The 25,426-nt window shown below is 37.9% G+C and overlaps 1 protein-coding gene across 4 annotated transcripts in view; it reads right to left on the bottom strand.

Moving 5' to 3' along the window:
* VDR (vitamin D receptor) overlaps nucleotides 1-25,426 on the bottom strand; it is a 96,202-nt gene that overhangs the window by 16,066 nt on the left and 54,710 nt on the right. For all 4 annotated transcript variants that reach the window (XM_087956362.1, XM_026677317.2, XM_026677318.2 and 1 more), the window contains one exon: nucleotides 23,271-23,401. In XM_087956362.1, the coding sequence (XP_087812488.1) occupies nucleotides 23,271-23,401 (131 nt within the window). The remainder of the gene's footprint in view (nucleotides 1-23,270; nucleotides 23,402-25,426) is intronic.

Genomic DNA, 25,426 nt, shown 5'->3' with positions numbered 1-25,426 from the left:
GTGCACTACAGCCACTGGAGGAATAGCACAGGTCCATCCTCATCAAAAACAACTTGAAGGCTATCTGGAATTCTGCCTCTATGCGTTTTGCGACATCAATCCTCCACAAACTGTCTGTGTGACATGTCAACACACAGGAAAGGGCTGCTTTTGTGGACTATGGCCCTTTTCCCTACTTACAGTTAACCACAGCACAAACAGCCTCTGGGAATATGTTCCCATGACATGCCCTATGCTTGGTCCCCAAAGACAAGCTTATATTGCCCAATGTTAAAGGTGTGTGTTTTCTTTTTTCTTTTGAAGACCATCTAAGGGAAGCCTCAACTTAGACCTTGGAAGGAATTTAGATGAGGGACTGTTATTGGGAACAGATAACTGCTGACAATGAGGGGCAATAAACATCCCGCCCCCTGCTGTGCAGTTTTCTGACAGCTAAAAGAATTGTCACGAGCAGAACAACTTAGCAGTGGGCAGAAGCCTTCATTGCCTGACTATGTTGCTGAAAATTCAGAAATTACAGTCTGCGTGCAAGTAAGTGTTTCGACCAGTTTTCAGCTGATTCTGGCAATGCCATAGACACACTGCTGGCAGAAACATTACTTTTATGCAAGGTCACTGATGCATTACACTGACAAGCTTCCAGGCCTGTATGTTTGGCAAATAGAGACAAAAGCCAACTTCAGAAAATGAAACACAGAAACCAAATTCCTCTAAATACAATTAAGAAAAGTTGAGAATCGCCTTATCAAGTGTGAAGAATCAGAACCATACCTTAAGTTCCGGTTAAGCTGATTTATTGCTCGTGCCTATACACAAAAACCTGGTCAACTAATGGGCAGCACTAAATTGGTGCTAGGTAAGAGTTAATGGGATTAAAGAGAAGCTGGTCTTGGAGCATTTGTGGACACATAAGGATTCTAGGCTGTGTCCTCTCTTAACTATACCTCCAGGCCCTGCCTGCTCTACTCCTATACATGTACTCCAATAGCATGCAAAACTTTTACATTCCTTTTTAAAAAAAACAAAATATCACAACTAAATTCCCAACATTGATTTGTCAATACTCATAACCCTCCCCAGTCCCAAAGATTCTGGGCAGCACACATCAAACAAAGCAAAATCAACACCATTATCATCCCAAATATTCAGATAAGGGGAAGGGAAAAAAAAGCAAGGATAAAATCAAAAATAAATCCACAATAGGTACCAATGGTCACCTGGGACTGTAATAAAATAGCTTTTAGAGAAGTCCAGCAAGGTAAGACTTTTAATAACAGATAACAGATAATCAGAGTTGGAAGGGACCTTGTAGGTCATCTAGTCCAACCCCCTACCCAAGCGGGAGACCCTACACCATTTCTGACAGATGGCAGTCCAATCTCTTCTTGAAAGTCTCAAGTGATGAAGCTCCCACAACTTCCGAGGGCAAGCTGTTCCATTGGTTGATTGTTCTCACAGTCAGACAATTTCTCCTTATTTCCGGGTTAAATCTCTCCTTGTTCAGTTTCCATCCATTATTCCTTGTCTGGCCTACAGGCGCTTTAGAAAATAGCTTGACTCCTTCCTCCCTGTGGCAGCCCCTCAAATATTGGAAGACCGCTCTTCTGTCTCCCCTGGTCCTTCTCTTCACTAGACTAGCCAAGCCCTGTTTCTGCAACCGTTCATTGTATGTTTTAGTCTCCAGTCCCCTAATCATCCTGGTTGCTCTTCTCTGTACTTTTTCTAGAGTCTCAACATCTTTTTTATAATGTGGTGACCAAAACTGGATGCAGTACTCTAGGTGTGGTCTTACTAAGGCTTTATAGAGTGGTATTAGTACTTCCCTTGATCTTGATTGTGTCCTTCTGTTAATACAATTTAGGATTGCATTAGCTTTTTAATGCATCAAGCTTTGGGAGTATCTATCTTTCTGTCCATTTATCCATCCACCCACCTACCCCATGGACCTTAGTATATCTTGTACACTAAATGATAGAGACGAGTTAGATTTCAAAGATGGTTGGGGGTAAAATACAACATGATAACCCCATATGAGAAAGATTAGATTTGGAACGTGGAAAATTGGGGGTGGGGGGATTTCCTATCTCAACTTACCTATTGACAGCTTTGAGCAGTTTCAATACCTGGATTTTTTTAATATTTTAAAAAAAAGACCCATGACACATAATGAGAAAGATTACAAAGCACCCTGAATACTACAAGTAGTATAAAGGTCACCCTGCAATTTAGGATGTATAATCAGAGCTGAGCAAGTACAGGGCTGAAATACAAACCAGTCCCTTTGCACGCAATAGCTGCAAGCCTTATTTTGGCATGTAGGATGAGGTGTTGAGAAAGATCTCTTGTGAGGAACAGGAGTCTGTCTGCCACTTTTCTCTTCCTTTGATGACCCTAATCCTGGACAAATTCTTGCAACCAAGTCTCTAGCTTGCTTCTTTTAGGTATAAATCATATTGTAAAGAACCGTTCTCCAATATTTTGGTCTTAGGATCCTTTACATTCTTAAAAAGGATTGATGACCACAAAGAGCTTTGGTTTACGTGGGTTATATCTATCAATATGTATTATATTAGAAATAGAAACCAAGAGGTTTTAAAATATTTATTTATTTGACTTTGTAGACCCTCTGAAAAAATTCTGGGGGAAACTTTGAGAACCACTGCTTTAAAAAATGGTAGCGTTGCAAATGACCAGGTATTATTTGTTTACTTGCTTAATTAACCTTTTATGGAGCCCCAATCTCAAATTTCTCAGTGGCATAAAAGCTCAAACGAACAATAAATAAATTCGAACATCTCAAGTTTTCATAGTTATACTGTCCAGCATCAGGGCAGTAGATGGGATGTGAATTAGAGAGGGCAATTTACTCTTGTGTTCTTTTCTGGTTCCCCTTTCCCTATGGGGAAAGAACCTTTGGTTTGATCTAACTGAGCCCATGTGAATTCTCATTTCAGAACCTACTGCTTCAGATTCATTTCAAAATAATGGCGGTATACGGAATATGAGATTCGTTTTATCTATGCTTAAATAACAGAAACAGAAGTTGGAATATTTAAAATTATAAGCGAAGGATTAATTTTACCACAAGGGTTTATTATATGTTTATTATCAATTTGATTTAGTAGTAATAATTAAGTATTAATATGTTGAGAAAATACTGTTATTATATGATCACTAATTAACATCATGATGATGATGACTATTGCTCAAATTAACTGTAACCAGACAACACACTGTTTATATAGACATTGAAATTGTTGCTCTATCTTTATATAGTAAAAATTTAAAAAAAATATTTGAAAAAAATAATAACGGCAGTATAGCATGAGCTTGTTCTTAGAACCGCTGTAACTGGATGTTTGAAATGTGGAAATGGAGGTGTTGGATGAAGGAGGCCCTTAGATTCAGTCTGCAGAGGTCACCAGGGCTACTCTTTCTCCTGTCTGGTCTTCCCTCCTTCCCTGCAGTCCTCCAGAATCAGCACTGGCCCATAAAACATGGGAGAGAGAAATTGCTGTGTTGGCAACTCTTGTGTAAAATCTATTTCAATGCCATCCTTATCACATCTTATCTCCTCTCTTCCAGTTTATGGCACCATCAAAAGAAGTCCAGTAAGTTCTAGATCAGAGATCCATACATCTTGTACTCTTAGGGTAGTGATGTGTATACAAGAGAAAGAGCACTGGGTGAAAGGGCATTAGTCTGGCTCCTTGATTTAGAATTTATTTCATATTGCAGGGATCAACCTGCTCTCTAGTCAGCACGCTGTTTACCAAGAAGCTTCTCAGAGACATTTTCTCTGAACCAGACAATATTATTTACAGGAAACTTGCACAATACTGTCGTGTGCATTGAACATTTCTAAAGGAAGTGAATGTGAAGCATTAGGGTGCCTGAGAATCAATGCCACATCCGGATGGCTATTCCCTTCTGTCACAATTTATTTCCATTAAACTCAAATATTTTTCTGTACACCTCCTAAGATCTGTCAGATAGTCAAATCACTTTGATCTATTTCTTTTAAATAAAACAATGGAATTGAAAGCATTAAAAGAAAGAAAGAAAATCTGTCCACTATGTGTAAAGCCCTTCTTAGCATTCTCTTGCTTTCCATGAAATGCCTATTGTTCTCTGTAAGGTAAACTATAGAACAAGTGCACCTTGAAGTTTGAGTTTAGACAAATACAATCAGATCGTGTGAAGTGCTATATATTACGGGGAAAAGATAGCTAATGTTTACTTTTTCTGATTCACACCGATCTATTTACTTATCTTCCAATTATATTTCTATGTGCCATTTGCAGAGGATATTGTCTGAGGGCTAATAAACATCAATTTGCCTTCTAGCCAAAGAGGAGAAAATATTATTCTGGAAACCTGCACCTCCCCCCACACTCTACATGCATTTTGTTGGCATGTAGGAACTGCTATGGGGTTGGCTGCAAGGGGAGACTAGTTTGGGATACTATGAATAAATGCATTAGGAAGCCTCAACAGCTTTATCTTTGGCAACAGTCTTTGCTAGGCAACAAATCCTGGGAAAGCAGCATTCTAGCAGGCCTTATGAACCATAGCGTCCCAGCAAAAACTGGAGGAGTAGCAAGACCACAACATTTCTTCTGCAGATGTTTTGGTGTCATGGAGCAGGGAAATGGAGTACACAGTCCTTACCCTGGGAAAAACTGCCAACACAGATCAGCTCGCTAGTTGTGGCTTAATTGTAATTTTAAGAAATGTTTCACTTTGATCAGTGCTTCCTTATACCCATTATAGGGGATGATAGGAAGGATGGTTAAGAGATCACTACCTGAAAGTATTCCTTATGATTAAAACCCTCAAAGAGTTGAGTAAGTTAGGCAGCAAAGAAGAAAATTATTTTTAGCCCCCATCACGAAAGGAGTACACTTGGAGCGGTAATCAATGGGGAGAGTATGCAGAATTCCGGCTTATTTTATACAATCTTCAACGCTGGAAGAGAACACAAGTTTATTATAATGGCTGAAGTAAGTAGTAGTTTATCTTGGGACCAACTGATGCTGTCATTTTAAATATGAGCTAAAGCCAGTTGTCTCATGAATATTTATATATCCTGAAATCTGGCCTGCCACTTACCAAACCAAACCAAACCAAACGAGGCTTAGACACATAATGAGTTTACAAAGATTCACCATGCCAAAAATCACTTGGCTTCATTGGTCCCATCATATTTTTTTAAATGATCATATGTATTATCTATTGACGGTTTTTCTGATTTAGATTCACATCCAATTTGAGGAGGGAGGGGGAACCCTCTAATAAAAGTTCAACAACAGATTGATGAATTACGATTCAACGAGCCATGGTGGTACAGTGCTTAGAAGGCAGTGCTGCAGGCTAACTCACTGCTTACTCCAGGAGTTCGATTCTCACTGGCTCAAGGTTGACTCAGCCTTCCATCTTTCCGAAATGGTAAAACGAGGAGCCAGGTTGTAAACCACTTAGAGAGGGCTGTAAAGTACTATGAAGCAGTATATAAGTCTAAGTGCTATTGCTACATGGTCTACCAAAACCACACTTTCAGAGGATGACCAACAGTTATATAGTGTGTACTGCATGCTACTTACTGGTAAATATTATTTTCAAATCCATATGTCTGCCCATTTTGCTTATGGAAATGTCTTTTTTTTATTGAAAGCCTGAATCTTAGCTGAAAACTTTGGACCTTTTCCCATTGTTGAGCAGAAGTGTGGAGTAGATACTTGAATTGGCTAAGAACTACAATGGCATGGAATTTGGCATCTCACTTGTCCATCTCTGTCCTGCCAGTATTTCCTCTGTCTCTTAAAACTGCAACTCACTTGACTTCCCTTCAAGGTAATGATCAAAAAAGAAAGAAAAGAAAAGCCTAATGTGAGTTTTAGTTGCTTTGAGCCTTCCAATGGATGGTGTCAGAAAACTGTTTTGGATAATGTTATGGCAATGTGGCAGACAAATGACAGGGCCAGAGAAAATTTGTGCCATGGTTAAATGGAAAATGGAAAAGCTCTAGGTTAGAGCTCAGTATGTCCTATGGAAAAATAAGAGAATGAAATCCCTGGTTAAGGCACCTAAGAATTCAATGTCTATTGTCACACCTGAGAATTGTAATTTTAAAAATCTGGTGTGAAAGGAACCCCTACTTTCTTCAAATATTCTATTCTCAGAAAACTTTGTTAAATACAGTATATTGACCTTCCTCGGGCTGGCATTACCTTACCATATGCCAATTCATTAAGGGAAGAAGAAGAATCCGAGACCCAACTTCCCCCTTATATTTAACACAGGAAATTTCAGTTATACTGAAGATTAATGGTGTTTACTGAATACTCAACATGTATACAGGGGAATCCTATGTATATTTACTCCAAAATATTATGTTCAGTGAATTTTGCTCTCTGTTGAGTCTGTTCAGGGGTTACTACTGTTATGTTAATGTTGTTGCTTTCACAATTGTTCAATACTGCAAACAATACAGTACAAGCAGAACAGAAAGGCCTTTGTACAGGTAGTCCTTGACTTTTCCACACTTCATTTAGTGACCATTCAAAGTTACAGAGGCAATGAAAAAAGTGACTTATGACCATTTTTCACGTATCCCTGTGTTCACATGATCAAAATTCGGCTGTCTGTTAACTGGTTCATATTTATCACGGTTGCAGAGTCCCAGGGTCATGTGATCACCTTTTGAGACCTTCTGACAAGCAAAGTCAATGGAGAAAACCAGATTCACTTAACAATCGTGTTACTAACTGAATAACCGTAGCAATTCGCTTAACAACGGTGGCAAGAAAGATTGTAAAATGGGGCAAAATTCGTTTCACAAATGTCTCACTTAGCAACATAAATTTTGGGCTCAAGGTCATAAGGACTACCTGTGTATCATACACCTACGGGATTTTTTTCCCATTGTTTTTGTACTATCAGCCCTTGTAAAAAAGTTATTTTGGAAACCTTTTCTTTAAAAAAACCCAATAACACAAGTTACGAATTACTAACATCCTGGAAAAAAGAAATCCTAGCTGATAAAAGTTGTATTTGCTAAAACACTGGTAACCTTTTTAAAAAACACCCAAACATTAGCAAATCACAAGGGAAACATTCATCTTATGACCAAAGGCTGCTGGTTGGTGGTTTTTTTTCAGACACTGGACAGAAAGAACATTTTATGGTTAAGGTGGAGTTTGGAATGAGAGGTCTGGCAAGAAAAAATAGAAGCCAGGTCATTTGTTTCTGTGGTATAAACTGGGTGATGCAAGCATTCTGCAGCCTGCAGCTACATCGGCTGAGGGTTAGTTAGCCGCTAGTGTTTTTCCAATACAAACGTTGAACAACTCTGTACATTCTTGAAAGTGATCTACAGATTAGGGTAGTACCTAACTATGTCTTTCCAAACTATGAGGTGGCCCTGAATACCAATATTTTTTTTCCAGGATGGAATGATATTTACTGTACAAGCATTTTTTTTAAAGACTTGCCTTCAAAATCAACCAACTAAGACATTGCCATAATAAGCACTCGAATTGCTTTTAACATTTATGAAAGGGGGAAAAAAGGACTCTCTTAACTGCTGAAAAGTAACAGCAGTTCCAGTAGACATATTTATATTTAGAGTGTTACTCAACAATTGAACTTCCCAAGAATCAGTTTTGTTGACTGGAAACTAGGAAATCCAGATCTGTAAAATTTTTTGTTATTTATGGCTAACTCAAATTTGAAGCTAGAATCAGAATGCAAAGTAAAAAAAAAAAGAACATTGGGATTAATACTTTTGGGACATGAATTCTGGAAGAATATCTGTATCGTGAATTCTCCTGCTTTAATTGGAGTTCTAGATTGGGTGAAATAGTTTGTGTTTTGTTTCTCTGCTAAAACTATGGTACTTTGGATTCCACCCTCACACTAGGCATTTTTTTTGTTCAAAATAGTTTGCTGGATAAACTGTAGTCACAAATCATAGTTAAATTACAGATTTAATTTGCTGTGTGAATCCAGCCAATCTACTACATTATGTCAAAGATAAACAAATAACATCATGTCTTAATGAGGTGTGAAACCAGAGTTTATGCCAATGCATCCCTGGGGCAGCTGAGAAAAGTCTTCTTGAACTTGGGAATTTCCATAGATCTGTAATCTTTTTAAAAAGGCTTAAAATATAAAATGGTGAATCCCTGCCGCTGCCGAAGCCTGGCAAACCGGAATGGTAAATTCCGTTTTTCTTAAATTTGTACTGCACTAAACATAATCTACATATGTGCATAGCTGCACAACCCAGTTCCTGAGCTAGTCAGAAAAAAAACACGAGGACCTTTGTAAGGAGAAATAAAAGAAGATTGCAGAGACAGGCAGAGGAAATATTAAATCAAACGATAGAAGTATGTGATATACGTACTCTATTTTTATCTTAAATGCTATTTTAAGCTCAAGTCACTGAATTTGCTATGTACAACATTGATAACTATTAGATTTTTTTAAAAAGGTTGGATAGTAGGTCTGCTCAAATATATCTTATGATCGTTTAAAGCTAAGAGATAAAATAAATTAGCAAACATTTATCCCTTGCTTCACTATTCCTACCTGCATCAAACTAAAGGGGAAAAAAAGAGTTTTGATATTTTGATTCAGTTGGAGGAGTGATAAGGACCAATTTGTAATTCCATCTTTATTCTTCTTGGGGTAGTCCACCCTGCTCTTACCAAAGAATGAAGCAACATATACCTTATGAGGATCATTACAGAAGAACTTATATGAAGCATTCTGCAAAATCAAATAAATTGATCCATGAAATATTACCATTAAATTGCTCATCAGCTAGCATTTATTGATGTATCTGTAAGGCCTGTCTTATGCCTTTGGTCAATATATCTGAAACTTAAATGAAGTTAACTCCTGAGCTGGTCCCAAGGCTCCAATAACGGTAATGAACACTTCAGCTCTCTCTCTCGCACTCTCTCTCTCTCTCTCTCTCTCTCTCCCTCCCTCCCTCCCTCCCTCTCTCTCTCTCTCTCAACATATTTTTTTACTCTTTTATATCCTTGACAACAATTCCAAATTCTTTCTGTGCATCAAACGCACACACCCCTTTACTTTTAGGGAGGGTGATGTTATTTCCTCAGAAAAAGTCACAACACATTTTAAATTTTGTAAAAATAGTTAAATCCTGTGGACAATGCTGGAAAGTTGCAACAGCTTACGTGCCAATACCAAGTGTAGGAAATGAATCACTGCAACTTCCCATGCAGTGCTGTGTTGAGAAATGGAAATACTTTCAGATTAATGCAGATACTAATACTACTGCAGTTAGGCACCTGGATTAGAAGGGTCCCAATCTTCTAACTCTGAGGTTGGCTTTTATGATACCTGTAGCTTGTTAGGCAGTTGCTGCTGTCTTCAGATATGACTAGTATTCCTGGCTGTCTGCCAGAAAACATTGCATAAGTAGCTAGAGCAACCTGCTGATGCTTCGTCAGGCCTACAAGTGCTTTGCATTTCCTCACTATCTCTTTCAACAGAATACAACTGAGTCTTAAGGGAACATTTAGACATGGAATATGGCATGCTGGGTGTGCAATTTTTCTCACAGTATACTCATGCAATCATTGCATGATTTTCCAGAAAGGAAGCTACATCATACAATTCTTCTATAATGATTTTATGGAGTAATTAATGTATCGGATGAAAATTCTGAGAACTTTCTAGAGAATGCATTTGAACAATGACGGGCAAAGGCAGCAGAGATATTTTCCCATGTACTGTACAGGGAACACCTATTAACGTATCACATTCTCTCTTTACAGTATTTTTATGAATACTTATTGTGAGCACTATTCCTCCATATTCTCTTTGTCTAGAATTTTATGACAGTAAAAGAGTTGCTAAAATTTAACAAAATATTCTGAGGATATAAACCACTATCTATTAATATGCTATGCAGTTAATTTACGGTACTATAATATACTTAAAAATAAAAGCAACAAATTACGAAAGTATGTTCACCATTTGTCTGAAATGCTATAGGGTTTCCTACCTAAGCAGGGGGTTGAACTAGAAGACCTCCGAGGTCCCTTCCAACTCTGTTATTCGATTCTAAAAGTCTATGGAGATTCTCAATCATCCAGGTCATGGTTGTCCCAAAGGTGCTTCAGCAGTCAGAGCTGAAGAAGCTTCTTGGATGAGAAGCGAAACGTCTTCAAAGAAAAAACAAGAAAGTCCAGTTGTCTCCTGAAAAAGCACCTTTGGGACATGTCCTCACTAATTTATAGAGGAAAGTTTCACCAAGTGTTGGAATTTGTCTGGACTCTGAAGCTAAGCAGGATTAGGTCATGACAGAGTTTCAGTGGTGAAAGCTAAAATAAGAAGTCAAAAATTATTTCAACAAAGATAACGCCCCCCCCCTTTCATATTACTGGCAAAAACAAATCCTGGTTGACTTTATTTAGTCACTAGGACCAGAGCTTGATTTGAGGACATATTTAATTTATTACAGGGAATAACAATCCTTCACTGAACATACATAAATTAAACTGCCAAATGCTTAGATTATGAGTTAGAATATACTTCATTTGAACTTGCATTTCTGGAGAACTCTTATCCATCTAAAAACAATATTTTCACAGTAACAAAAACTACTTGCTTCCATTTATCTAGACTAGAGAATGGAAAAGGCGTAATCATCAGAAATCAAGAAATGAAAGAAAATTGTACTGCTTACTGTATATACCTCATCTCCCACTCTGTCACAAACACTGTGCAGGTGGAACACAATGAGAAACTAAGGCCAATCTGTGCAACGTGGATTGTTAATGGGCATTTCTACTTTTAGCTTATCAAAAGAGAGTTGGCAGCATTAGGAAACATCTTTGAATTACATCAATGCAACAGATTCAAAGCTGTTCTAAAGAAATCCACAGAGCAGGATTGTGATCGTATATAGGCCTAAATATTGTGGCATTTTAAAATTTAATTAGTACAGCTCATCCTCAACTTATAACAGTTCGTTTAGTGACTGTTCAAAGTTACAACAGCACTGAGAAAAGTGTCTTATGACCGTTCAAGCATCCCCATGGTCAGGTGGTCTACATTCAGATGCTTGACAACGGACTCACATTTATGATGGTTGCAGTGTCCCAGGGTAATGTGATCACCTTTTGCAACCTTCTGACAAGCAAAGTCAATGGGAAAGCTTTGTTAAGATTCACTTAACAACCATGTTACTAACTTAACAACTGCAGTCATTCACTTAACAATTGTGGCAAGAAAAGTCCTAAAATGGGGCAAAACTTAGTTAACAAAATTTTCACTTAGCAAAAATTTGGGCTCAATTGTGGTCGTAAGTTGAGGTTTACCCATAGTTATATTGTTATAACAGAGTGGTAGTTTTTCATTCAAGGAAGGAAGCTCAAAAACTATTCTACGTATATTTAAATATATTGTCAGACACCAGAATTCTATGTATCCTGGTGTCTGTCTTTCTACAGACTACAATGGAGAGAGAAATGCTTCACACTATAGGAAGAAACCCTCTGAGTACTGATCTAATAAATGAAGTGAAACAAAAGGGTGGAGAAGATACTAATATGTTTTTGCATGAAAAAGGAAAAGTTGTAAGACAGAGGTGGCATTCATTTTCCCAAGCTAACATCTTCGTGTCCTAACATCTAGGCAGTGAGGCCTGTGTTCTGAATTTAGTAAATAATAAAGTCAGTCAGAATTATTCTGTAGCTTGGAAAGAACGAACCTGTAGTAATTGCGTAGAAACATACTCAACAAGACCTTTCCGATATGGTTGTAGGAGTGAACGCCCTCTGGATTCACTAGTGTTGTTATCCTATGTTAACCATGAAAATGGGAATGGTGGAATCTAATACTAACCTGATCTAAGGACCCAATTTCATATAAATTTAAACCCAATGCATTCATATCATTTGGAGAGCAATGTTATGGCCCAAAGTCTATATGACATTAACACTGGTGCTTGATAATATGAAGGAACTGATCAAGGTTTTGTTTACAGCAGAGGTGGAAGAAAACTGTAGCCCTGTGCTGAGTGACAACTTCTTGATACAAATACAATATTGCCTTCTGGTGGAGGATTTTCTTGAATAGAAAGAGGAAAGGATTAAATTCTCCATCTGTATCTGGGATTTTTATAAATGATGAATGCTTTCCCTTTCCCAGATGATACTATTAATATGAACAGATTATCTTCATATTTTAAAAGGTGCATGTTCCATTGTTCCAAGTCTGTTTTGGCCAGGCAACCTTCACAAATGCAAATAAATATTTACCAAGGAAGTGCTTCTTGATGTTGCAATTTTTGCGGGAAGGTTCTTACAAGATTTATTTCAAGAATGATTTCACCATCATTTAAGCAGAATCTGATGGCTTCCCAGTTCAGAACATTGCCAGCAACTTGATGTAAACCTTATGTAGGTTGCAAAGTTGCAAGGAAGAGAACAGTGAGCTTTTTTTAAGAAAAATAATGCAAAGGGATATATTTTTCCTACTTCCTGCCAAAATAAGAGTCCCACTAAAGTATTTTACTGGAACTAGTAACATTTTTAGGGAATTTGCAGCAAGAGATAAGAAACCGTGGGGGTGGGGGGTGGGAACAGACAGAATTCAGAAGCTTTGTGCGGCTTTTCCAATGCAGTGAGGGCACTGGTTTGTCTTTGCCTTGTAAGGCAACAAGTATTTGGACTCATAGACAATTTCTAACAATTCTCCATGTCTAATGATGTATCTGTGAAGGGCCACTATCAGAACCGTGCAAGAATTTCTTGTTCCCATTCATCAGCTACAAAGAGTGCTGTTGTTTTTTCAAAGAGCAGGAATTCATGGTACCAATATGGTTTGCTAAAAATAAGCAAACGATCAAACCAATTGTTTCTGTCAAACTGCACCTATTTCTCAGTAGCTTGCCACTGATTTTGAACAGCATGATTTCTAGGGTTATAGAAAGGGGCTCAGTAGTTATAGGAAGGAAGCAGATGGCCCATTCTTTTTCTCCCCTGTCTAATCTTGCACGGCTAAAATGATTCTCCTGGTGCTCACTATATGATGCTCTTCCTTAAATCTCTACGATAATTTCTTGCCCCCTTATGGATTTATCACCATCTAAATGCACAAGGATTCTGGTGCATGACATGGGCCCTTCATTAGATCGTACTGCAATAAGTAGAAGTTACAGAGGTAATAAATCTTGCTAAGAGTAATTGGAAACTTTACCAATATTTTGGGTGACACTGCAGAAAAATAAAGCTTCTTTAAAATAGGCCTTCAGACTATTCTTTTCTTGACTGCCACCATAATTTGTTGTCTGCCTGCAGTTTCTGTCCAATTATCATGTGTTTATGAGAGTGTAAAAGATAAGAAACTGTACAGATTGGGAGATATCAGAACTTGGCAATATAAACATCTCTATATTTGTACAACAAAAATGGGCACAGAATAGTTTGGGGAAAAAACATCTATTCTGATTACATTATTTATGCTACATTTATCTATTCTCATACTTTGTATCTATCCCTAAATACTGAACGTATGTATTAACAAATAGTCATCGATTTACAACCATTTGTTTAGTGACCATTTGAAGTTACAACTTTGAAAAAGTGATGTATGACCTTTTTTTACACCTATGACTATTGCAGCATCCCCATGGTCATATGATCAAAATTCAGATGCTTGGAACTGGCATGTACTTATGTCGGTTGCACTATCCCAGGATCACGTGATCACCTTTTGCAACCTTCTGAAAAGCAAAGTCAATGGGGAAGTCAGAATCACTTGAGAATTGTATTACTTAACAACTCAGGGATTCACTTAAAAACTGTGTAAAGAAGTCCGTAAAGCAGGGCAAAACCTGCTTAACAACTGTCTTGTTTAGCAACAGAAATCTTAGGCTTAATTGTGGTTGTAAGTCAAGGACTACCTATATATTCTTATAGTGAAGTATTTCAATTCAACAAATGTGTAACTTTATAATTTGTCCTGATGAGAAATTGAAACCAAAGGAGACATTATTGTACAGTATTTATTCTTAATCTACTCTAAAGTCCCATTAAACTATTGGGTGTTTTTTTTTTAAGTGCCTCCTCTCTTATTGTAATATCCTGTCTAAGGGCCTTTCCCCACTGCTGAGTGAAAGACTCCCCACTCGCGTGAATGTATTGTCCCCATTACGAATCCCACATGGTCTCTGTTCCTACTCACTGCTGAACGATACTGTCTGGATTAAAACACCTCCAGAGCATGTTAAACAAAACAATTGGTTTAACATACTGGCTGTGCTGCCACCCAACTCCCAAACTGTGGGAAAACATCCACCAACTAATACAGTGGTGGAGAATCAGGGCAAAGCCTCATATTTTTGAGTTTCATTTATCCTTTCTCCAGATCTAAATGCTAACGGCTGGGAAGTGATTCAGATCAGGCAGAATCTTACAAGTGTGCAGAATTCCACGAATGGTAATCCCAGGGATGTAGCATACAGTTCTCAAAGTAGGATACTGCACAAGCTGCCAGCCAAGTGCAAGAATCAGCAGTGTTTTCCTTTCTAGGCAAAGCAACGGTGAGCGATCCATCAGTTGAAGGAATGGCACTTGGGAAGCTTGGCTAAGAAATACGGCCAGCTTGTTCCCCCCACTAGCACCATTCTCTCCAAGAGGATGGCTTGCTCACTGAGCAGAGCAGGAGACACAGGGCATGGGCTTTCCACATCCTCCATTCCAGGGGATCCTTTGGTAATTCACACAAATGTGCCAAATAGAGCAGAAGCAGCTCTGGTCAACTCCCCCTCACAGAGGGCTGTGAAAATATTTACAGACCCTTCACATCCCGGACATAAACTGTTTCAATTCCTTCCTTCAAAACGACGCTATAGAGCACTGCACACCAGAACAACTAGACACAAGGACAATGCACTTAGACCATATTCTTAACTACCCTGTACAGAAGCATTCATGGAAACTGCCTTTGGTCACTTTTGAAGAAGTATGTTGCAATGACAGGGTTGTTTTTTTTAAGCTTTCAGGGCAGTTTTTGATTCTTGGTGACTGCCTGAACTAGTCCCTGCAGTTTTTTTAAGCAAGATTTTCAGAAGTGGTTTGCCCCTGACTGCTTTCTAGGGCTAAGAGTGAGAGACTGGCCCCAAACTAGAATTCATAGTCTTCTTGTTTGCATCCTGGCGCCTTAACCACTACATTAAATCAGCTCTAAGACAGAATCCTAAAAAATGTAACTTTCTCCTCTTGGTGTATTGTTTAGGAAAGGTTAACAAAATAAGCTTGAAAGCTAGCAGAAGTATGGAATTAAACAAGAATTGGTGGGTTGTAGTAGTTTAAGTGATGGACTGGCACTGGGGAGACCCAATTTCTAATTCATCTTCTGCTACAGAAGCTCCATGGGTGTCTTTGGGCCAGTCACTCTCTTGCAGCCCAACTCTCTCCACAGGGCAGTTTTTTGGGGAAAGAAAGTATTACATATGCCACACTAAGCTCTAAATGAAAATACAAGTCTAACAAATTACTCATTTTATACTCAATTGCTAGCTGTTACTGCACTTTCTCAGAAACTGTCAAGAGCTATATCTATTTTGTGACGATACAGTAGTCTTCATTTAAATCAGATAAGTCCAGCAATCAGTACCAGCCATGAGAATGTGATTTGTCAGTCATATGGTTATCACCATACTGAATGTTCTACAATAATTTATACAAGCTACCTTCAGAAAAAATGAGTTTCCAGTCATGCAAAGCTGTGCAGGTACTGTATGTATGATAAAGAAGGTGAGGGTTATCGCAAGAATTATTGTAGCAAAAATAAAAACACAGTCTCACATACCCTGCAGAATGTACATTTGTTGCTATTTTGTCACTTTTCTATTTCACTTGTACGTTTTGACATTATCGGTTCTCCTTCAGGAGAACTTCCAATTTTTAGGATTAACTTCTGAGGGCTACCAGTAGGAAGGAGGTCAAATATCTTCACCTGATTGCAATTCAGGCAATTGGCAACTGGCTTGCATTTACAACTGGTTGCGGCATTCTGTGGTCACTTACCTTTTGAAGATCTTTGGAGTTTGAGTTAGGGAAGCTTAGCAAGCTGCTTTGTTGCTGGACCATGTAGGCCAGGGGTGTCCAACCTTGGCAACTTTAAGACTTGTGGACTTCAACTCCCAGAATTCCTCAGCCAGCAAAGCTGGCTGAGGAATTCTGGGAGTTGAAGTCCACAAGTCTTAAAGTTGCCAAGGTTGGACACCCCTGATGTAGGCAACCCAAACAGCTACCATTTTCCAAATGACCACAATTCCTAGCACCTGGTTCAAGGTGGCCCCCACAGCCCAGGAACAGTGAGGGGTTGGATGTGGCTTGCCTTCCTTCCCCAACGTGAGGCTGGGAACTCTAGAGATCTTCAAAAGATCAGTGTGTAAATAAAGGGGGTGTGGAGGAAGCACAAGTCCTGCAGGGACCTGATTTTTTTGGGGGGTGGGGGGTGGGGGAAGAAAGCCCAAGGGTTGTAGGGACTCTGAAGTGTTAGAAAATGGAGCATGGTGTGTCTCTGGGAATGGGTGAGGCTTTAGGAGACCCAGGGACAGGCAGGTCCATGTCTTTGCTATGTCTCCCAGGTTCTTTCCCATCTGAGGTACCCATGCTCTGCTTAATGACCTCATTAGGGAGAGCAGGGGATGGAGATTGTTAAGCAAGGCTTAATGGCCATTAGGCCATGCTATTGTAACGGGCAGGCTTCATTATGGTCAGAGGTAGAGCACTATCTGTACTACAAACACAGCAGCTGGCAACAGCATCTCAAAAGCTACAGGACCATCCATTGATAGAAAGGTAGCACGGCCATTCTATTTTTTATTTTTATTTTATGAATCACAACACTTGTTTCCAGGAAAAAGAAAAACAGCTAGTGCTGTAGAAGTCCTGTACAGAGATCACAACCTTTTTAGTAATTTGGCTTACAGGTCTTCGAAGCACATTCTGTTCTCATTCATTTAACCAGAGGTCAGCATGGAAGGGCTATTTTTAGCTACAGTCTGTTAAGGTTTCCTTTATCAAGTAACTATTTCACGAAAAGGATCATTTACAAGTTGGCTGCTACACTATACATGACCACCATACTGTAGAAAACATCCGCCTCCATGCTGGTACTGGGCCTCCCTAATTCATAGTGGATACGCTTCCCCTGAAAATGCCCTTTGCTCATATTGCAGAACAATCAAAGTCCTCAAAACTCCCGGGGCCTTAATTGGTTATGTAAAAGTATCTCTATAACATGAAATCATCAACTCCATTTAAATGCTGCCTGTCTAAGGATCACCACAAGGTGTTGGGGGAAAACACTGTTACAGGAAAACAATCATCCGATTTGCAGATTTGGAAATAATCGGAACAAACGTTGTTTCTCAAACAGGCAATTGTTTCTCTGTGGAAACAGATTTAATGTTTACACAGGGAACAGGGAACAGTTGAACAGAATTTAGTCTTCAAGCATGCTTCCCAGTGTGCCTACATTGATTTCCAATAGCCTTTAAGTGCAATGTTCTTTTAAGCCCTGGTAGCCTTAACGCATGTATGAAATGCCAATGGAACTTTAATTTTAACTCACTTTCAGCACAGATACAAGCATGCGTAAAGTGGAAAAATTCAATGCTATTAGCGGAGCAAATTCTACTAGAAGGAGTGCAGGTTTTGCCCAGTGGGCATGTAGAAAAAAAGCAGTTCAGGGTTTTAGATGAAAACTTCATTGCTGTCTGTTGCTTTCCTGCTTTTCATCTCAATAGATGCCACTTCCCCCCATCTAATGAGTCTATGGGGTTTGCCAAGTACTGTAAAGGGTTCTCCATACTTTCTCTGCTCCGTTTTGCTAGACTGATCAAACGGACAACGAAGCACAGGGAGAGCAAAATAAGAGAGATACAGGTAATCCTTGACTTGCAACCACAACTGGACCTAACATTTTTTGCTGTTAAGTGACACGGTTGTTAAGTAAGTTTTGCCCCATTTTGCAGCCTTTCTTGCCACAGTTGTAAAATGTAATCACTGCAGATGTCAAATTAGTAAGAAGGTTGTTAAATGAATCTGGCTTCCCGATTGACTTTGCTCATCAGAAGGTTGCAAAAGGGGATCACCTGGCCCTGGGACACTGTGACTGTCATAAATATGAACCAGATGACATTTCGATCATGTGACCACGGGAAAGTTGCAATGGCTGTTAAGTATGAAAAATGACCATAAGTCACTTTTTCAAAGTTATAACTTCAAAAGGTCACTAAATGAATGGTTGTAAGTTGAGGATTACCTGTAGCATGGACTATTTTGAACAGATAAATGACAATTGTTGCTACTCATCTATTTACAAATCACCACAGGTATTGCTTAACTATTTTAATTTCTTTTGTTTCTTTTTGAAACATGACACAGGTTTAATTTTGGGATCAAAAGTAGTACTTTAGTCCCTCAAGGATGGGTTATAATATTCTGAATTTTTTTTCTATGACATTGTAGTCAAGCAATCATTTCTGAGAGTGTTGCTACACTTTTCAGACAAAAACCACAATGTCTTTTTTCATATACATCTCACCCACAAAGTCAGCAGATTACTTCATGCCATGAATTTATTTTTTGGAAACAGGTTCTTTTGAATTAGTCATAGGGGGAAACCCATGAATAGTCTGTCAATATAAACCCAAGAAGGTGTTTTGTTATCAAATACCATGAACAATATGTTTCTTTTGAACCTCTTTATGACATATACAATCAAGTAGTAATGAACTTAGAGAAAAGTGTTTCAGTCATTTCTTCAAAGGGAAGAAAGATTCAAAGAAGGCAGAAAGATAGATTAAGCTGAATGTTTTGCCTACATGTCCAGGAAGGAAAGACATCATTGATGAGAAATAAATGAAAAAGAGTGTATACATTCATACACCGTGTTAGTTTAGTTTAACTCCATTCACTATATCATTCCATACATTTATATCCTTGCAAACCATTCTTGCTTCTAAAATATCCATATACTACTTCATACAATGCTTAAGAGAAAGGGGATGAAAGTAGACTTACAACTGGAATTCTAGAGGTAAGTAGAATAAGATCATTTTATGCTTTTCCTTCTTCTTAAACAAAATCCTAACCTTAAACAAAAACCTTCTTCTTAAACAAAAACCTAAGACACCCTAGTATCAATTGTGCATTGTTAGGACACCCCTCCTCTTCCCCTCCAAGCAACATTTATCACCTAATTTGCAACTTGGCATACAAAGAAAGGAGGGGACTTGTACTGTGAGAGGGATCTTGGAGTCTTAGTGGACAACCAGCTAAATATGAGCCAGCAGTGTGCAGCAGCAGTCAAAAAAGCTAATGCGATCCTAAACTGCATTAACAGAGGGATACAATCAAGATCAAGTGAGGTACTAATACCACTCTATAAAGCCTTAGTAAGACCACACCTAGAGTACTGCATCCAGTTTTGTTCACCACATTATAAAAAAGATGTTGAGACTCTAGAAAAAGTACAAAGAAGAGCAGCCAGGATGATTAGGGGACTGGAAACTAAAACATATGAAGAACTGGGCTTGGCTCGTCTAGTAAAGAGAAGGACCAGGGGAGACATGATAGCGGTCTTCCAATATTTGAGGGGCTGCCACAGAGAGGTGGGGGTCAAGCCATTTTCTAAAGCTCCTGTAGGCCAGACAAGGAATAATGGATGGAAACTGAACAAGGAGAGATTTAACCTGGAAATAAGGAGAAACTTTCTGAACAGTGAGAACAATCAACCAATGGAACAGCTTGCCCTCGGAAGTTGTGGGAGTGCCATCAGTTGAGACCTTCAAGAAGAAAAAAGAAGAAGATATATACAGTTTCTAAACTTTTGCTTTTGAAAAGGAAATCTAAATTCCAGATAGGGTTCCCCTACTTTCTACAAATGAGACTTTTTAAAAAACCCTGTCTCTTTTGCAAAGTAGTGAACCCTGTGACACTAAGGTCCTGCCTTAGTACACCTTTAACACATGTGGATAAAAACCAGCTTATTCAAGAGATTGAATGTGAACTTTTCCTGTTTCTATGTGAAAAGCATGGAATTTGATAAATACTATGATGTGAAGAAGGCAATGGTATATAACTATATTTTTTATTCATTTAAAAAACATTTTAGAGACAAAAATAATCCCAAAATGGATTTAAATAATCCAAAACACATTAATAGTCCAGATATTTTTTAAAAAAATTACAACACCAAAAAGAAAACAGTCAGTAGTAAAATCCAAGACCAGTTACAGCTAAAACAATTTCCATTCAGTTGCTCAATCAACCAAGGTAGGACAAAGCAACTGATAAAATGGACAGTTTTCAATGCATAGAGAGAAGAAGCCTTATTGTACCAGTATGAGGTAACAGAAGAATTGCTATAGGAAATAAGCCTGTTTGGTATAGAGGATAAGGTGCTGGCCTAGAACAAGGAGACCGTGAGTTGTAGTCCTGCCTTAGGCACAAAAGCTGGCTGGTGACTTTGGGTCAGTCACTCTCTATCAGCCTAACTCACCTGACAGAGTTGTTGTTGTGAAGAAATAGGAGGAGGAAGAAATATTATGTGCATTCTCTGCCTTGAGTTACTTATAAAGTAACAAAGGCAGCATAAAAATCTAATAAAATAAGCAGATGCATAACGTCTGTGAGAGACAAGAGTCAATGAACCTCCACATCTTGGCAATGCTTCAATCAATTCTTCAGATAATTCTGCCTGTGACATTTCATAAAAAGGAAGTAAGAGAAGAAGGAACTTTGCGGCAAATTGTAAACCAAAAAAATCACAGAAGGACTTGGGAAAGGAAGTACCACCTTCTGTAACAAAGTCCAGAAATTTAGCAACTCTAAAAACCAGAGGATATTTTTGTCTGGACATATTTCGGTCAAAAGTTCAGTGGGATTTCAAATGCTTTAGAGCATTCTTGGTAAATGACCATAAGTTGGAAATGGATGGAGCAAAGCCATATTAATTCTCTTGGATATTTTAGCAACTTCTGCTGATTATGGCGTTCTTCAGAACTGTCTGGTTGGGCAGGTCTTTTGCAGTAATATATTGCAATAATTTTATTCCTGCTGATGTCATTGTTATATTAGGAAAATACTTATTGTTGCATTATCCAAGAATGTCCCAGTGTATTATTTCCTTTTCAATGTTTAATATGCACAAAAATGGTGGCAGATATTATCTAGAGTGGGGTTTCTCAAACTGTGACCTCTACCTCTCTCAGGGTGTGGCAGACAGAATCCAGGAGAGGTGTGAAGAAACTTAGACTTATACATGGCACAATAAATCCACCTTTCTCAAAATTTCATTGTATTGTTTTCATTGTTCATTTATGTTAATTTTGGTGTTTGTATTTGTAGGAGAGGTGTATACACTGAAATTACACTAAAGGGAGGCATGATGGTAAACCATATAGGAAGCCGCAATCTAGATTTTTGGAGTAAAGTGCCATGACTAAACTAATTATGCTCAAATCTTTTATTATTATTATTATTATTATTATTATTATTATTATTATTATTATTATTATTATTATTATTATTATCACCTAATAACAAAGAACCAATAGATACCTCTGAATTCTACCTATATTTGATGAAATGCTGCATCAAACAATACGGATAAGATGAAGATTATTTTCTTCAATTTTTCCTATTTCTGGCATTTGTGTGTGGAAGGCATTGAATTTCCCCCCCAAAATACTGTAATAGATTTACAGTTTACCCTTGCTCCATAACCCAGTGTTGTCCCTTGATTTCCAGGTTGCTGGTAAAGAACAGATAAATGGAAACACACTTGCTCAAACCTGGCAAGAAGCTACATGAATTTAAGTCTACCTGTGACAGAGCAACGTGCTTTGTCAGGCTACTTTTGAAGAAAGCCTGGGAGTTTCAGTCAATGCATAAAGCAAAAGCTGTGCTAACCAGTACACAGTAATATCCTTTCTATCTTGGCAAATCATTTTTGCTTCCATGCTGGCCTCACACCATACACTGCCTTTAAACATTATAGAAACATAGCAAACTCTATGTACACATCTCCTTCAAATGTTTTTAAGAGCTAAACTATTACATGGCAGCTTTCAGCTCATTTTTTTTTCTTCCTAGCATTTTCCTGCAGGTGTGGGATCCACCTTTTTCAGATCTATGGGATGCAACAAGAACTGACTGATCTGATGTCATGGACTAGGGAGAACATGACTGGCCAAACGTCACCCAGTCAGCTTTCATGCCTAAGGCAGGACTAGAACTCATAATCTTCTGGTTTCTAGTCTGGTGCCTTAACTGCCAGATAAAGAATAATATACCCGCAAATGAATTTCCTACAAAGTGGAATGCTTCTAATACAGCAGTAATAGTTTGGGCATCTCTATTAAGATGCATTCCCATGACATTCCCCATTTGCAGTAAAAGGTCCAGGTCTAATGTAAGTGTCATCACACTCAAAGTATCTGAAAGTACTACAAATGAATAGAAGTGTCTGCTAGGGCAAGGGGTTGGACTAGATGACCTGTAAGGTCCCTTCCAACTCTATTAATCTGTATCTAACTGGCTCATTACAGCCCTTCAATCTGAATAAAACTGATTTTTCTCTCTCCTTAACTAATCATAATCATGAAACTAAATAAAACTTTTTTTTCCTCCTGAGCTAAAACTTTCTGAACCATGAAGCTAAAAAGGCACATTAAGAAGGCACATGTGGCTTTCCCTGTAGGACTAGAATATGCAACATGAGTCTCAGTGACTATTGATAGTCTTCACAAATATTGCAAGAAGTTCCTGATATGGATACCAATGTTGGGGTGGGTGGGTAATGAAATTGAACCAAGCTTATAAGATTGGTGATGTTCTCATCTAAAATCATATGGTGTTTGGCATTTATTACTCCAAATTTTATAAGATTTCAGGTAATAGCCGTAATTTTGTATGCCAATAATGCCAAGTGTGTGATGGTTCCCACAGGTGCTGTATTGTTGACTGTTGGCTTATGTGGTATTTGTCAATTTTTTTGATAACTGCATAATAGTCTCTATAAAGAAAAAAGGTGGGGATATTTTACCTACATTAGCAGGAGAGTGTGAGGCATCCTATTAAATGTCAGAAAGACCTGGAAACCTGAATCTAGAATTTTCATAATATTTTTAAAGAAAGACGCCCAAACTACTAACTCTTCCCAAATCTCCTGTGCAACGAAAAGAAGGGAGCACATTTACTCACATTCTTTCATCATGCCTATGTCAACACAACGCTTCAGCCGGCAAGCTTGGCAGTGTCTCCGGTTATCTTTGGTAATTTTACAGTTACCATTGAATGGACATGTGAACATCGCTTTTCTTTTCATGCTCCTCCTGAAAAACAATAAACAGAAAATGCATCAAATTGGTTTACTTCTTGATAGGGTAAGGCTTAATTTATAGTTTCTGCACAGATATTGCTCTGAAAGTAAATTGTATGGAAGATTGGCATGTAAAAGGAGCTGTCCCTTAAAAGGCAATATACATAGCTTACCACCAAGCATAGGAGAGATATATCAAACATAACTACAGTTCTGTTTCTAAGAAATATGGGTATTTTTAAAATGTGCTCTGTTATTATACTTGGAAGACTAACAATTTGCCTGTCTTCACAGTTCCCCCCCAACAATCATTTAATATTTTATGGATTACATGTAGAAAAGCAGTTTTTTGTCAAAGAGAAATAGCCTGTACAATAAACAGGAAACTATAAATAAACTATTCATAGTTCGGATGCCTAAAACAGCCATCTTTAAAGGTAGAAAACCATTTATATCAGTATTCAATGGAAGATGGCAATATATACAACCACCTCAAATCACAACCATTGACTTGTGATAATATGGTTTTTCTTATAAGCTTTCAGTCAATTAACTTGCTTTCTCAGAGACATAAAATGAATTCAGAATTTCAATTTTAAGTACATTGGAGGATGCATCAGTTCACAAAACATAAACAGAAATAAAAAAAAGGTTGGAAAACATCAATCACAACATTTAAGATTTCAAACATGTCATTAATTAATGCAGAATGAACTGGGTTAATGTAACTTGTATCACACCAGATTTGTATTTCTGAAAGCTTATCATGGCAATATATATACCCATTCAGAGTTTAACAGTAAATTTGCCTGCTCCATCAAAATATCATGTGATATTTTAGTGATATGCTCACTAAGCCCAGTGCTTAAAATTATTCATTTATGTGCCATCTGAAAATGTTTGATGTAATGGCAGTATAGATTACGATGCTTTAATCTAAATGTTTAGATAATTAAAGAGGTACTATCTTCTGCTGAAAATTACTGTTGTCTTATGTCCCATGTAGGAAATTTGAACAAACTGAAAGAGCATCTCAGAAGATTAAAAAAGCCTATCAAAACCTTCAGGCACACATGCCAAGTATCTGCATAGAATACACAGTGTACGAAGAGGGCACTATTACAAGCTTAAATGTTGGTGACAGTATAAATAGCATTTAGTATAGAAGGCAATGATACAAACATGTCTTTTTTCTAAAATAAATCAATAGAAAATGTGTTCCATGAAGAGCTAGAAAACTAAATGTTGCTTGAACTTGGAATGAAGCTGCCTAGTGTTTAACATTATTTAAATGACTAGTTAGACTATGTTATACCAAATCATTTGGAGATGACCTCCCAAATCTATTGGCCAAAGAAATTCAGAAAACCAACCAGAAGACCACCAGACAGTAATCAGAAGCTTTTCCTCAGTCCCAGCAGTGAATCACCAAGTAACCCTAGAAACCTGAAACTCTCCTTCATTCTCTCAAGAAATCGTCATGCCTTAACTGTTGTTGAAGTTCCTTTTGTCTCTTTGGCTCCCAAACATAGTTGAACGGACTGGCACACAAACCACTACCTGCTTTTGGAACAGGTTTATCTTTATCTTTACAAGGGCATGTTCAATGTTGGACAAATGACAATATGAAATGTGCTAGGATGGAACTGTTTGTTACCCCATTCAACTTGTGAATACCAATAGGCGTAGGAAGCTGATTCAGTTCTAATGCTTTTCGGTACACAGCAGAAATGGAACCTGAATGTATCCTATGAGACTGTCTTTTTTTAAAAATGTTATACTTTATGCTACATAATGACAACAAAATTACATGTTGCATACTGACAAAGAAGCCATTCTCACCACCATTACGCAAGAAGAGCACACAAATTGTCTGGCATCATGCACCACAAATATATTTTTATCTCTCTCTTTCTCTCAAAACCCCATTTCTCTTATATTTTAAACAAACTAAATATATCTATATAACTATGTTATACAATAAATTATTTATGTTTAGGTCCTTTTATATAAGCATGGGAGAACATGGTTGATTAAG

The sequence above is a fragment of the Notechis scutatus genome, chromosome 2 (genome assembly GCF_049901735.1).
Source record: "Notechis scutatus isolate UNSWTSFEM ecotype Mainland chromosome 2, rNotScu1.2, whole genome shotgun sequence".
In the NCBI taxonomy this organism is placed as follows: Eukaryota; Metazoa; Chordata; class Lepidosauria; order Squamata; family Elapidae; genus Notechis; species Notechis scutatus.
This window is presented reverse-complemented; position numbering and strand designations above follow the sequence as displayed.